The 16,536-nt window shown below is 38.3% G+C and overlaps 1 protein-coding gene across 1 annotated transcript; it reads right to left on the bottom strand.

Annotated features, from left to right (window-relative positions):
- Positions 1–396: 396 nt before the first annotated feature.
- LOC117402127 (CD209 antigen-like protein C) lies at positions 397–16,169 on the bottom strand. Its single transcript, XM_034002997.3, has 12 exons — positions 16,043–16,169; positions 15,461–15,499; positions 11,983–12,084; positions 10,861–10,923; positions 8,405–8,467; positions 7,622–7,684; positions 7,301–7,363; positions 6,117–6,170; positions 5,969–6,019; positions 5,364–5,515; positions 4,798–4,901; positions 397–3,044 (listed from the first exon to the last, which is right to left on the bottom strand). The coding sequence occupies exons 1-12, from the start codon at positions 16,131–16,133 to the stop codon at positions 2,921–2,923; spliced, it is 969 nt and encodes a 322-aa protein (XP_033858888.2). The 5' UTR covers positions 16,134–16,169; the 3' UTR covers positions 397–2,920.
- Between the last annotated feature and the right edge of the window lie 367 nt (positions 16,170–16,536).

Genomic DNA, 16,536 nt, shown 5'->3' with positions numbered 1-16,536 from the left:
AGCTTACACATTCCAACAAGAAGCTGTGTTTGAAAAATCTGCATCTGAATGATTGCAGCAGGAACACAGCAGGATATATCCAGTGCAGGCAGCTAAGAGTTAATCAGAAGCAATAGGAAGGGTTCCTGAAGTGTGAGCTCCATTGCAGGGTTCAGGTAAACTCGTGGACTCGTGTGTGTTTAAATATCCAATCACAATTAGAAGAAGAAGCAGCAGAATTTATATAGATAATCAAAAGACATTGATTGTATGTCATTTTTGTTGTCTGTTTATGTGGACTTCAACAAGAAATTAAAATGTTTCCTAATGTTCTTTTTTTCATCCGGGAGTATAAAATTATTGTGATTCCAAACTCTGTTGTAGATTTCAACAAAGATATTATATTAGACACAGCAGAGCAGCTGGGAACTTTATTTTCCTTAAGCACAAGTTATAATAGAGTCAACAAGACAATACAATGTTTGAATTAATATAGGCTTCCCTTATGACATTACCCCGTTTTTCTTAACCTATCAAAAAAGACAATTACATAGTGATGCATATTTGTATCAACCAATCAGGTCATTGACCACCTTCCTTTTATTAGCTGAAGTGAATGTAACATCAATGCTTCTTTGTTTTACTCACAAAGTTATAACATCATAAAATTAAGTAAAGGAAAGAGATTGTCAGTCTTTTGAAGGTTTTAGGTCCAAAATGTTACCTCTGAGAAAACACAGGGTCCCCTTTAAATTGCTGTATGGTGCACTTCAAAGCATTCTCCTTACCATCTGTCTTTCCTGCTCCAATAATCAATACTAAACCCAACTAACTTAACTAACTCTAAAACCCAAATACTATCTCAATCTAAAACCCAGGTAATTTTGTAAACTATAGTTTTTCCAACAGTTTATAGTAAACACTAAAAATGAAAATTTAAATGTATTTGTCTTTTTTTGTGGATTGGAGAAAAATTAAAGACTGTTCTTCCATTACATTTACACCTGTGTGACTTTACAACAGTGTTTGGAAATGCTTTGCATGAATCTGAAATTGAAGCTGAATCGTGAGGTTTGGTTCAATACTTTACAAAATGAAACTTCTTCTAAATGCAGAAACACATAACAATAAGCATGTACACTGCCTGGCCACTTTATTAGGACCTATACCCACTTGAAATGACATGGCATAGACGCCACAAGGTGCTGGAAGGTGTCTAGTGGGATGTTAATCCATTCCGTCATTAATATTTCACACAATTGGTACAGAGTTGGGCAGAGGATCATGATGGAGAATGTGTCATTCAAGTTCATCCCAAACATGCTCAGCTATATTGTGCTGGCCATAGAAGATGCCTGAAGTTTCTGTCATGTCTGTAGCCATTGTCAGGGCGATGCCAAAGGGGTAAAGTCCTAATAAAATGGCCAGGCAGTGTATGTGGCAAGTATGTGAAACAGTGTATCAAGTATATGAAACAGTGTATCAAGTATATGAAACACTGTATCAAGTACATGAACCAGTGTATCAAGTATATGAAACAGTGTGTCAAGTATCTCCATGCCTAGGATTTGCTCCAGGAGTAGACATCGTGACACACATTCACACAGAGAGGTGCTGGAAATCTGAAGTGTTTTTAGCAATCTACTACTGTCTTGTTGACAAATCAATTCATTATAAGTGATACTGTCGATGAAGGCTCTACCATGTAGTACTGATCGGTTCTGGAGTTATGCGTCACGAACTGAAGGCGAGGGCGCTAACGAAAGTCAAGGTCAACTATCACACGGTAGAGCCTTCATCGAGAGGGCACTATCGATATTAGAAAACATATTTTTCATCATTTTCTTTAAAAAAAACTTTTTTTTTTTTTTTTAATTTCGTCGTTGCCAATTAGTTTTTTATTATTATTTTTTTTATTGTTTTCTCCCCAATTTGAAATGCTCAATTATTTTTAGGCTCAGCTCACCACTACCACCCCTGCGCAGACTCGGGAGGGGCGAAGATGAACACACACTGTCCTCTGAAGTGTGTGCCGTCAGCCGCCCGCTTCTTTACACTCTGCAGACTCGCCGTGCAGCCGCCTCAGAGCTACAGCGTCGGAAGACAACGCAGCTCTGGGCAGCTTACAGGCAAGCCCGCAGGCACCCGGCCAGACTACAGGGGTCGCTGGTGCGCGGTGAGCCGAGGACATCCTGGCCGACCTAACCCTCCCTCCCCTCGGACGACGCTCGGCCAATTGAGCACCACCCCCTGGGAGCTCCCGTCCACGGTCGGCTGTGGAATAGCCTGGACTCGAACCGGAGACGTCCAGGCTATAGAGCGCATCTTGCTCTAGCGAGTGCTTTTACTGGATGCGTCACTCGGGAGCCCTAAAAAAAAAACACTTTAAAACACTTGAACTTGTAGTGATTCGTTGGGTGCCCTTCCGTTAAGCAAATATATAGCAAAATAATCACGCAAACTTTGCATAAAGGATCACATGCATAATAATAATAAAAAAAAGTGTTATTCACAAATTATGTTTTACTTGTCAGAGCTGCTTATAGTTCATCTGGACTGTGCCAGATATCTGAATGGAGCTGACAAGCTGCGTTACAGGACTGGCTGCTTTCATCAGCATGTCAGAATGAAAAATCTGGCACTTGCGCAGACTGATTTGAAGTTTGATTCATAGTTGGTGCTGCAACGTTCCAACAGGCATCTACTATCTATTAGAAGCCCGCTAGAGCTGGAAGCTGATTGGCTGATGGTACTGAATCATTTTCCAATTTTAGATCATAGATGTAACACCTGATGCTATTTTTCCATATTTTTAATTCCTGTTTTTATAAAAGCAGTTCAATATATATATGTATATATAAGATTGCAAGCTGTTGGTTAGAGCTTCATCAGATTTGTAGTTAAACTATTTTATACTCAAGTATTCTGAATATGTTTGTTGTTAAAGTGTTTTTTCACAGATCCATCGTTGTTTTAGGTTGCAAGGGATGTCATTCAGCTTGCCGTTGCTCATCTCACCACAGTCTTCTTTTCCTTGATTGTTTGGTTCCCCAGGATTCCACATTCTAAACAGTAGAACAAAAGTCCTTTATTGGCTGCAAGGTCCCCTATTTAAACAATGCAGCCCTTAGATTGTAACACACAACTTAATTTTCTAATAATACAGAGTCACAAATCTGTGTACACTGAGGTCAGTCTAGGCCCAGGTGCCCAATCACCTTGCAGATTACAGTATACAGAGTAACAAAATCATTCCAGTACATTTGACCTATTATGCATTGCCAGCATTTTTTAGATCTCACAGGCTCCCCTATATGAAACATGCACACATTAAGGTAGTGAAGACAATGCAACAATCAGGTACTTTGCAGATACTTCAATTATATTTTTTTATAGCTCTTTTGACTTACCAAGTGATTTTATTATTCGTAATTTAGTAATTCACACATCTAATGGATTATTTATTTTATTTACACGCACATTATGGTAAAGGTGAATTAGATTTTTTAAATGCTATTGTATATGAAACGAGTAAAGAATGCATAGATCGTTCTTTGCAGATACATGAAGGATAACACGTCATTCATAGGAAAAGCCAATGAGTGAAGCTTCTGTGAGTTCGGGTTATAAATGGTAAACATTTCAAATGTTTTGCTTTTGTTTGGATAAATACAGTACCAGTCATAAAGCCTGAGCCCACCACTACAAAGGCTTTAATTACCTAGATTGTAAATAAATGCAAAAGTTTCTGATTTGTAAAACACTAAACAAATTTATGTAGTAATCTTGATATTTGTGTGTGTGTTTGTTTTGAGCACTTCTGAGTGAGTGTGACAGAGATCGAATGAGTCTTAGTGTTAGATCTCCCTCTCGACCTGTGAGAGCACGGTATACGAGGAACAGAGTACCCTTAATGAAATGGCACGACAATTTATTCCGTAGGGTAGATGGAAGTCGGTTAGTTCGGAAGGGGGCGGAGCCATGGCACCCGAGCTCAGTGACCCAGACGGTAAGCGGCGTGGCATCCGAGGACTGGAGGAGCGGATGCGCTCGTTAACCTCGGGGTCATGGGCGAGGGTATAAATAGGGGGCATGGCTTGAGTGATCTGTTCCTTTGCAGATGGTTAAACCAAATAACCTAGAAGGAGCCCGTCTTGTTTGTGCGAAAAACCGTGAGTGATTGCTTGTCTGTGTATTTACACTGTGTGTCTTGTGTGTCGTTTCTCACAAAGATTACTGAGCACGATCCGGAGCTGCAGCCGCCGGCCAGTGAAAAACCCGGACTTCACCACGCACCTTTTCACTACAGGAACTGTCTTTTGTTTGCACCTTTAGCACTTTAATCACGCACTGTCTTTGTGTTTGTGTTTAGTGTGGGTGTCTGGATGGGACTTTGGGGTTGCGGGTCAAACCCGTAGGATTTACAAATAGAAGTGATACACGCCGCTGTATCACTTCCAGCACTATTATTATTTGCAGGTTTTGCCTTAAGGCTCTGGACATTTATTAAATTAAATAAACACCCTTGCACCTGTACCAACGTTGTCTGTGTGATTCTTCTGCACTGCACTCACCTGCACGTCATTACCACTTTGCCACAGTGAGTCACACTGCATCTCAAGAAATTCCTTTGATTACAGCTTTATGAAAATGTCATGGCTCTGGTGACATGAGCAAAGCACTCAAGCGTCACTCTTGTGTGTATTCCTGTGTCACCAAAACCCCTTGATAGAATCACTGTCTTATTATGTGGCATGCACTTATCCCTTATGCCATCTTTCTCTTGTAATGTTAGGACACCGTTTCTCAAGTGCTTACCTCCCATCCACTAAACTCCCATCCAACCACTTCCAGACCCCTTCTGTCTCCAAATCGCTCATTCCAACCAAGTGAACCACTCGAACTTTGCCCTTTAAATAGTTCTGAAAACACGATTGAGGAAAAAAAGTTGGTGAACAATGGAATTATTTTTAATAATGAAGCATAAATTAAAAATACCTCAATTGGAACTCTATTGAAAACATTAATCTATTCCAAATATAGGGGTTGCTGAGTACTGAGAACCCCTGGTAAAGGCATGGTCATGTTGTGTACAGGGTGGTTCATACAGTCAGGGCGGTGACTCTGGCACTCCCATGGGTTAGGGAAGCTAAATGGGCAGGGACTGAGTCGCCCTGCTGAGCTACAGTGAACCCTGCTGGCCAGGAGCCTGGTGAGCACTTTATTTGCACCTGACATAAATTAGGGATTATGAAACTATATCTAGATAGTTATTTTCATTATGAATGGGTCAAGAGTCAAAGGGATTCCCTGCTTGTTTAGACATTGGCTGATGTTTTACTCATTATAATTAGTGATGAAGAGGATGAGGGGATGTCTCTTACCAGCTCTTCATCACTGTTGATCACTGTAAGGTCCGAGTCTTGGGATTGACAGAATTCTCTTGCTTTCTTCCAGTCTCTGTTCTCATTGGAAAAGTAGTAACATTTCCCACTAAACAAGGTCCATTCACAAGGGCAGGTCTTGATGATGCACACTGAAAACAAAAAGGAGTAGGAATGTGATTCATGTATTAATTTATTGTCAAGTCTGTGTTAAGGTTCTTTCTCTTGAGTTCCGGAGCTGCTCTTTCATTCTAATTGCCTGCCATAGATAAAGGTAACACATGCAAGATCAGCCAAAGAATGTCTCTCTTGATAAGAGTCAGTGCCATCTAGTGTTCTGCTTCATTATTCAGTTTGGCTGGTATTACACCGCTGGGCACAATGGTGCTGGTGCTTTACATTATAAAGATTTCTATAGTTGTCTATGGAAGGCAACTAGAATTGAAGAGCAGCTCCTGAATTCATAGTCAAAGCACCTTAACATAGAAACACAAACTTAACAAAAAGGAAGGAACATGACAACTAAGAACTACTGCAGGTAAGATGACATCAATATATACACACATACACACACACATTGGCGGCCCTGTCTCTTTATCACTTACCTTTAGAAACATATTTTTCCAAGTTTGTAACATTTGTCGTAATCTTAGAATCTGAAAAGACACACATGTGTAAACTGGAGTTATTGGAATAAAGTCTCTAAACTGCTCTCACCAGAGAACTTCTTTTGCATTTGTAAGTCAATTGTACCTTTTTCCTTCAGGAGGGTTTGCTCCACTCTCAGGTTTTGTATTTCTTCAGTGACTGAAAAAATAAAAAACAAACAGCGGTTCTTTGCCTGTAAACTCATTTTGAATATTAATTTGGCAGGATGTTGAGTTGGCCAGATGCACAGTTTCTTAACAGCAAGTGTGTAAAGAAAAATAAATCTACTGCCAGTCATTTTGTGAAAAAAGAAAGCTGTTTATTAACATGTGATTGCTGTTTATTAACATGTGATTGCTGTTTATTAACATGTGATTGCTGTTTATTAACATGTGATTGCTGTTTATTAACATGTGATTGCTGTTTATTAACATGTGATTGCTGTTTATTAACGTGCGATTGCTGTTTATTAACATGCGATTGCTGCTTATTAACATGTGATTGCTGCTTATTAACATGCAATTGCAACATAATAGAAATATATATTGTGGATATATGTTTTTTTATTATGTTGTTTAATGTTAGTTTTATAGTTCACAGATTTTCTAGAAGTTTATTTGTAATAAAGTTAAACAGAGTCGGGTTTTGCCCTGCCTCCTCTAATTATATACAGGGCTCTCTCCTACTGCCCTGCCACAGCTGCTCAGTAACACAAACAGGATCCCCAGACCTCACTGATGAAATAAAACCAAAATCAAGAACCAAGAGGCTGTCTTAATTTGCTTAACAGCAACAATTTGAAACACACAATGCTTCATCTAAGCTTTTGGTGGTCTGAATAATTCTGTAACTTTCATTTGCCTCAGTCTTCTGGTCCTTTTTTTGGCAACTAAGTCTTGTACCCGTTTTAGCAGCAGAAGCTGTGTGCGTAATACACTACACGTAATCATGTGAGTACAGGTGCATTCAGTTGATTAGACAGTACGGTTGATCAAAGATTGGATAAATGACTGTCTACTGTATTGTCGCTGGCAGTACTGTAGTAAAACATGTCAGCACCCGAGTAAAGGGAATATTTGCTTCTAAGTGTCTTTTAAATCACCCAATTTGTAATTTAATTGCCACTGATTGGTAATCAATTGTATAGGCGAGGGAAAGGCAGCTTTTTTGGTTTCATTTAATACCTGTGGACAAAAAAACCTGTTCAAGGGAATTGCTCTGACAATGTGAGTACTTGCACAGCCCTAGTACTAACCCACATGGGTATCATCTATAATAAGAACACTTGCCTTCTGTTTTGAGGCTAGACACTTCCTGCTGTAATGCCTGGAGATCTGAAGACCGCTTAGTCTCTGTAAAGGAATAACAATCAGTGAACCTCAGTGATCAGCGATGTGGTGGAGATGCTGTTCTCATCTGATACTGTACAGTATGTACCCATGTCACACTTCTTCATATATCTAGAGAACTACTGGTCCCATTATCACAAAACTTGCTAAGACCCGTATCATTATCGTTCTATATGTAATTTTAGTGTTATATGTGATGCATTGTAGTAACTCTTTGGATACTCTCTATTCTAAGGACAGTGTTTTAATGAGAACACGCACCTGCTGTTTTGAGGCTAGAAACATCCTTTTGTATTGCCTGGAGATCTGAAGGCCGTTTAGTATCTGAAAAGGAACACATATCAGTCAAATCGCTTTTGGAGGGGTTTTTTTATACATCATGACAACCACTTTTCCAATGAGCACAGAACTTACCAAGAACCTTCTATAGCACTAGACCTGCTTGTTTAACCCTTGAAGGACCAAGTGATTTTCAGTGGGGTGTTGCTATCCTACCCCCCTTGACCATGGCTTACCTACGGTCAGCCTCTCCACTTATCTGCAAGCTAATTTATGTGAAGGGGTATCTTGAAAGGCGAGGTCAAAGGCCAAAGAATGTAGTGTAAAATATGTATAATGTAGACATGTTGTCTAGTCTAGGTTTTAATAAATCGCATGAGTTTCCTGACTGAAATAGATTCCACTCTATCTAGTGTCTATCCACTCAGCCACTATCGTCTATAACAGGCTTTCCCTTCCTTGCGACAGAACTGTGATGTCAGTGTATCAATAGAGATATACAGTATACACTATAGAGAGAGGATGCATAACGAGGCTCACAGTCATTCATATCAAAGTATCACTGAGACATGTATATCATAAACTTCAATTAAGCCCCCTCTTTCCCTTCCTTTTCTTTTTTCAAGTATTTCTACACAGCACAATCCATCAAGCCATTCGACTAATAAGTGGCCTACTGGATAAACAGAATATATCATTAAAGGAGTGATGAACTCTAACGGATTCTAGTGCCACTGCACCCCTCTGTGTGAAGGGGCTGCATACCGCTTGCTTTCAGGCTGATCAGTGTATTCCGCAGCTCCTGTAGTTCGGCAAATATTGCAGAATCTGAAAAACATATTCAATTCTGATAAAGACATGCAGAATCTGATAAACACATTAAATTCTGATAAAAACATGCCGATTCTGATTATGGACAAGACAGTATCTGAAGCATGCTAGACGGCGGTCGGGAGTTCAGTTCGAAGCGACAGACAAGCAAACACAATGCGAGAAGGAGAGGGGAAGAGGGAATGGTCACCCCAGGTTCGGCTGCCGGAGCAGGGCTGAAGCGAAGCTGAAGCGTCTTGTCTCCAGGAGAAAGCCGCAGCTCCTCTCGCAGCAAAAAAAGTAAATGCATTTGGAAATATAACCATGTAATAGGTCTAATATTTATTTAGTTATAAAACAAATGCAGAATAAGATTTCTGTGTTATAACGTGCCAGCGCAGCTTTTCTTCAGTTCAGATACTGTATCAAAAGGGAGGGACAGAAACTTGAGTTAGACTGAGAAGTTGTTTACAGTTTGAACAATATATTGCATGAATCACTAGTATATATATATATATATATATATATATATATATAGATATAGATATAGATATAGATATATAGATATATATATTTGGATTTAGGCCAGATGACAACGGCAATCTGGTTCAACGTGGACAGTCAAAATATCGAACATGTTTTAAAGAAGTGAAAAACAAACGGAGGAAATGCCACCAATTTATTGAAATATCTTTGAGCTCGCCGCCCCGATCATTCTTTTAGTTTAAGTGAATTAAAGTGCATATTACTTAGGCTATAAAAAGTCACAGCAAAGATAACCCATAAAACAGGAAAGTTACGTTTGGAAATGTAGCATTTAAATCTAATGCTTAACTTTAAAATTGTCACTATTTAATTGCGTATGTTAGCAGCGTTTTTAGTAATGCAGTATGACAGAAATAGTTTTTTTTTATTATTTTATTATTAAATTATTTGTAAGTTGTAGATTTCAAAATATCTAACACTAAAATTGTAAAACGAACGCAGTGTTAAAATGAAGGAATGCAACGTTTGGGTGTATTCCCTAATGCAACACATTACTGTGTTCATTTAAAAAGAAATGTTATCCAGTGTACATGAATCAATCATTTAAAAAGAAATGTTATCCAGTGTACATGAATCAATCATTTAAAAAGAAATGTTATCCAGTGTACATGAATCAATCAGGCTAGTCTAGTTTAGCGTTATACTCTGTGTTTAACTGTTTTACTTCCTAAAATATTTGAATAGTATAGACTCATGGAGGTGTCGTGTTGTAGTGACTTTTTAAGAACATGGAAATGTTACAAGCAAGAGGGGGTCCATTTGGCCCATCCTGCTCATTCGGTTGTTTATTGATCCATTTCTTGAAGTACCGTGTGAATCAGCTTTCACAACAGTGCTTCGTTTTTTCATTCCTTGCTCACATTTTTAGGGCACTTCTAAGATACCCCTGTATGTAAAACATCTGGCCTAGTTATAAAAAGTCTGCTTCAAGATAAGTATCTCTGTGTAATTTTGTTATATATAAGAATTAAGAGATTCCTTCTAATTGGAGTATTTGAAGCTGACCGAAACGCCAGCGTTCTCTTTTTATATGTAAAAAATAAAAAAATAAAAATAATGGTGTCGCTTACACCAAGTGTTGCTCTTTCTTATCAGTTTTATTTGAATTTTATAGTCGGTGACAATGACCTTTTGAATACACTGGAACTTGTTTTCAGCAGTGTGTGTATATATATATATATATATATATATAAAATTTAAACAGCAAGCATTCCTCCATGCTGTAGCATTATTAACTGTGTATTAGCCTCTTATGCACTTTGCACTTGCAAAAAAAAAGGAATTTGGCAGCCATTTAACATGTAATGGACATAAGATCCAAAGTATCGTGATAATATTGAATATCATTATGCTGTGCATGGTATCGTATCGATACTCCCTAAATGAGGTATCGCAGAACACACACACACACACACACACACACACACACACATATATATATATATATATATATATATATATATATATATATATATATATATATATAACTGGCATAAAATGAGCTGTAAACATTTTTGTTTTTATTCACGTCATTTTAGCCCAAAAGTTAAGGAGGAGTGCAAACCAACCTTAATTTGTATCTCATTATGCAGAGCTATCTGAAGTAGATCTTTAAACTCTATCAGATCTATCTGGGAACAACAAAAAAAGTACTTTGCATTTTTCTTTCCCTCATCTCAAGATCATGACATAACGTCCCATCAGATAATAGCAAATGCACATTAAGCCATTTTAATGCATCCTTATCACTTCCTACTAGTGGAACAGAAACCAAACCTTCTAGGGCCTTATATAACAACCAAGTATATAAATATCTCCTTGATTGAGAGTTGACCGAGCTTTTAGCTTGAGAGAGAAACTCGTACCATTTCCTTTCAAAATTGTCCTCGAGTTTCTCAGGTTCTCGATTTCAGCAGAGATTTCCGAATCTGAAAAAGAAAAAACACTTCAGAGGAAACTGTCCCCACATAGAGGCTCCCTGTATACAGTGTCTAGAGCACGTTGCCTTGGAAACACAGCCATTGGTTCCTCAATGTTTAAAGGGTTTACCAGCAGATTCGATCAGTCAGTGGTAATGAAGGATGTTTTTGAAGACCTACATTGTTTAATTAAATCACTCCAGCTGTTAAAAGATTAGCAAGCATTAACTACAGCTTTAAAATGTTCTCTCTTATTAAAAAGTAGCAGGTAGGCTGTGTGTTTTACTTGCAGCCATGTGTACACTAACATTTGACATGTAAGTTTAAAAATGATTTCTTTCTGTGCAGTGTATGTAAGATACTGTATCATAACGTGTCAATGCAGCACCATGATCTATTTTGTGTTAATTGTGTACTAAGTAGGCTACAGTAGAAAAGAAATGTGCTAAAATAATGTATTCAATTTAAAATAATCTTTTATTATTTTTGCATTGTACAGTAATGTGTACAATGCAGCAGCATGGTTTAATTTGTGTTAGCGGTAAACCTATAGGAAAAAGTAAAAAGTGCACCAGTATTAATTTGATTTGACTACTGTACTGAATACTGTATAGGCCTACTGTACATATTTGTATTCATCACTAGGATAGCTAACCAAGGGACCTTGTAAATGCACGACCGCTTGGAGTGCAGCCTGAGTCATGCACCCGTGGTTTGAATCCTGTTCCTACTGAGTTGCCCGTCTTGGCTGGGGAGCCACAAGGAGAGCTGCCCTGCAGTAAGGGAGGAAATCGGCTTGTGTTGATTTACTTCATTGTGCTTCAGCGACCCCTGCTGCTCTGGTGCCTGACGAGTCTAGACTTTCTTTTCGGTAGGATCAGCGGCTGGCCTTCAGTGGTTTTAATCTTTATGTGGGTTGCAGTGTTCAGACAACATCCCGCTAGGATAGAGAAAACTAACTGATTCAAAATAAATAATGAGGAGGTGGGCATTCCCAATTGTGTATTATTGTATTTTGGCATTTATTTTTCCTATTGGAAATCTGTTCTTGTTCAATTTAAGACTTACGTTTTGCAAATGCCTTGGAGAGCAGGATCATCCACACCATCGAGGTAGCCATGAACAGAGTGTAGAGAACAACAATGGATTTGCTTCCACAGACATTACGATCTGGAAAAACAAAATACAAATGTAAGTGGCCTTGGGAGCGTAACATTAGCTGAGCCCGGGATGCACATTAAATGGAAAGTTTCTATTGTGTGTGCTGAAATATTTCTGTCAAATTGAAGTACTTTAACAATATATATAGAAGGTTGTTGTCATTTGAACATATTGCATGTAACAAATACCAGTTTTTTAAGTTCTTAGTTTTTTAAGTGAGATGGTTTTAGAAATGACCATCAGAAAATCTCTGCACAGAATCACAGTTTAATAGAGATAGAGTTTACTGTTACACACCCCACTGGTCTTTTTTAAAACCACTTCATAAAAAACAGTAATATCTGTGTATATGAGAAATATCCAATTGATATGGTCGCCCACTGTTTGTTTTCACAAATCCAAGATTCAATCAAAAATGTTGTATGATGACATGCAGGCACATTTGCTGCTGTGGTATACACAGGAGCCCCTCACTAATACAGACGTACATTGGGATCTGCCGGACAACATATGTCCCCCAATAATAACCAATTTAGTGTGACACTCGGTCATTGTGACTTACATGATCCAAAAAGACACAATAAAAATAGGGCATATAAACTCATATAAACGGCTGGAAAATACTGATGGACTCCAGTGGTTCAAAACACAAGATTACAATAATACACATTCTGAATTTGAAGCCTTTAATTGCTTTTTGCAAAGAAAAGAAAGCCTGACTCATACCAACAGAAATAAATGTATCAGGTAGGCTATGTGCTTTACTTGCAGTCATGCGTACACTGCAATATTTTCTATGTAAGTTAGAAACTCGCACCGCTGTCAGCACGTCTGCTGACAGCACATCTGCTGACAGCATTGCCAGTAGCAGCCGGGCTACTGGTAACATTGCTGTCTATGAACCCTTTAAAGTCCCTGTTCTTGGCCTGGGACTTTGTGCTGGACTTTTGGGCTTTTAAGGGGGGAGGTGGCCGTTGAGGCCATGTGTGCTGCGCACAAGGGGGGGTATATGTGGCAATGTGCCCGTCCCTGTGTGTATTTTTGTGTTTTATGCTGTATGTGTGTGTGTAATAGGGCGAGGAGCCCTGTACAGTTATTGTTTATTTATTTTTAGAACAGGGTTTCCCCCTCCGCCCCTGTGCAGTGTATTTTGTATTTGTTTTGTTTTATGATTTATTAGTGTATTTGTATTGACGGCGAAGCGCCGTGTTTTTGTTTAATTTTTAAAATACCTTGTGAGAATGCGTGACTGTCAGCTAGTGATTATTGAATTAGCTGGCTGTCACGCACAATAATTCTACCCGTGCAGATTGTGGCTGAGGGGTAATAGAATAATTGCCAGCTAGTTAAACCCCTCGGCCACGGTATAAAAAGCCTGCAGCTCTCCATGTTCCGGGTGGGTGTATTAGGAGCGAGAGCGGATAGAACAAGGAGAGAGAAAACGAAACTTAAAAATTAAACAGTAACACAGGAACAGTGACAGCAGTTGCCCAGCCTGACCTGTGTTGTATTATTTTGTGTTTGAGATTTTGGTTTTGTTTGAACTTTTATTTTGCTCTGTGATCAAGTGTTTTCTGTTTAAACCTTTTATTTTATTTTTGTATTATTTAAATAAACGGCACCGCCGTGTCTTTATTATTTTGAATCTGCTGTATTTGGTGTCAGTGTGTTTACGTTCATGCTTCTGCCTTGACATCACCACCCAGCCACCCTGTCACAGTGTGTTAATGTTGGTGTATTGTAGTTGGTACACTGGATATAATGTGGGTAATGAGCATGAGTGTTTAAAATGTATAATTGTATTTAGGCACAGGGATTGCACTTCACTTCACGTGCATTTAAAGTATGTAATAATATGTAAGCACGGGGTTGCACAGAATTAATTCACGTGCTGGGATTCAAGTGAATAATTCATTAGTAATTGAATCCTGGCACAACAGTATATATAGATGCACGTTTTACACACTCAGGGTGTGTTCGGGGCGAAAGAACGGAAGAGAGTGAGGAGGTAAAAATAATAATAACCATAGTAAATAACAACTGTCAATAGAGTTTGAAACATTTAAAATAGAAGTAAGCATGTACATTGATATAAAATAAATCAACAGACAACACAGAAGTTAATAATTTATTATTATTATTATTATTATTATTATTATTATTATTATTATTATTATTATTATTATTATTATTATTATTACTACTAACAACTGTTTCACATAGCATTTGTGTTTACTACTCATGGGCTGGGTGTGGGATGTGTTTACTACTCATGGTCGCTAGGCTGAAGCTCCTACGCGCCCCTTACTCCTGTTCTCAGGCCCAGGGCCAGCTTTAAGGCAAGGCGAGCGAGGCGGCCGCCGAGGGCCCCCACTGTTTAGGGGCCCCCGCGCTCAACTGGACTACCATGAGATTTAATGTGTTTGTTACGTGCACGTAAAATGCTTAGGGTCAACGTCATTGTTTTTTTTTATTCCTTAGCAACCGTAGAGGCTGATAGTTTCTCATTGGGTCTGGACTGCTCACATGACCCGCCCACACTCCTCCACATATACAGGAGAGAAGGTTCTTGCGCGTCGTGTGGGAAAGTGGTAGCAAACATGTCGCAGCGCACTTTTACACAGTTATCAGTTAAATCTTTGTTCAGCAAGTCAAAAAAGTATGTGTACAATAGTAGACTTAACAGACAGCAATTTGGACTACTCAGATCTGCCGTCTTAGGCTTCTTAATCCTATAGACATTTTGGTGTTAAGCGATTATATAAATATACAGCACGATTGTTTCTAATACCATTCAGCATTTTGTGAATTACATTTTTTATTTTTTACGGAATAAAATACCCTATTTCTGAATGGAATAATATTATAATAATAATAATGACAATTAAACTGCATTTACCCACATCTAAAATACCCTACTTTACATGTTTGTTTACAAATAATTTTTCTTGTAGGAAAAAAAATAATAATAATATTACAGGCTGCCATGGATGAGAGATTTCCTTTTTACAAAATATTACAAATATGGGTGTGATTAGATATGGAGTAGATATATTTACTGTAACACAAAACACTCAAAACTAATTGAGGGAGGGATGGGTGATAATTTAGCACCAGTAGGCTCTCTGGTGCTAAACTTTCAAAACAGCTTTTGAAAGGCGAACAGCAATGTGTTTGTTTTTATTTATTCAAAAGCTATTGTTAATCCTTCTTGAAGTCATATAGCCAGCACCATCTGCGGAAGAAAAATGGAACTAGCATTGAGTATATTTGCAGAAAGGAAATTGCCTATTGCCAGTTTTCACATTTTTGATGTTATGAATCCTACGTAGACACCTTTTTTTGCTCAACTTCAGGTCATTTTTTTAGGGAATAAAGAGCTTACCTTTAGTCTTCATAGGTTTAGGCTTCTCTTCTTCCATGTCTATAAAGTCGGAAGTATATAAGTCCAAAGAAAGTACATATTAAGATTATGTTTTGAAACTTGCAAACGACACATTGCTTTCATATGGTATCTCCCACACAACATCTGTATGACAGCTATGCATTGGTTTTGGAATCCATTTTGCTCCAATCTAATATTAGATATAAGAAACAGCAGAGGTTTTTTGCAATGGCATTAATCCTTTGGTAGACTTCCTCTCTAACTTACATTTATCTTTGAACTTAAGTTTCTTTTAGTATTTCTATATATTTTATTATATAGAGCACCATCTAGAAAAACTAATAAGAAGGTGGCACTAAATAAGTTAATTTCGGCACACATACCCTATGGTAGTTCAATTGAAAGTGTAGCAACTTCCTTAGTAAATACGTGTCATTTTAAATGCTACTGAAATCATTTGTTCCATCAACCTTGGCTTCACATAGTGTAGAACACTGTTACTACCCTAACCTAACAGTAATGCATTCCCTTCAAACACAAGCCCAAGCAGGGAGACAGGTAAGTCTTGAAACTGAAATGTACCTGATCCGCAGTTTCTTTTCCTGTCCTGATATTTTCTTTGTGCAGTTTGTTGATGCAAGTCAAAATGTTCAAAGTCGTTACTGTCTGCCATGCTGCCGACCCTGCAGTGATCAGAACACTCGGAACCGTGACGGTCTGACTGATGTTTCGCTACTAGATTCAGTTCTTCATATAGCAATAGGAAATGTAGAAATAAAACGAGTTAGCAATTTTAATTTCGTAACAATAAGGGAACTTCCCACTGCAAGTCAAAATCTCCTACTGAAAAAGATGACACAAGGATGCTGTAACTGCAGAGTACGTGTCACAAGGCGACAGGAAGGTGGATTCGCAAAAGACTGCAGTCCTTGCCCACCTCTTGCTTAGCGAAGCAATAATTTAAAAGTAGCCGACTACGCCAGCATGGGTTCTAACCATGCACACAAAAAAATAACATTATGTTGAAAAAAAAAAGAAAACTCTTTATATATGCCTAAATTGCACACAGGTCCGCA

The sequence above is a fragment of the Acipenser ruthenus genome, chromosome 34 (assembly GCF_902713425.1).
Source record: "Acipenser ruthenus chromosome 34, fAciRut3.2 maternal haplotype, whole genome shotgun sequence".
NCBI lineage: Eukaryota > Metazoa > Chordata > Actinopteri > Acipenseriformes > Acipenseridae > Acipenser > Acipenser ruthenus.
This window is presented reverse-complemented; position numbering and strand designations above follow the sequence as displayed.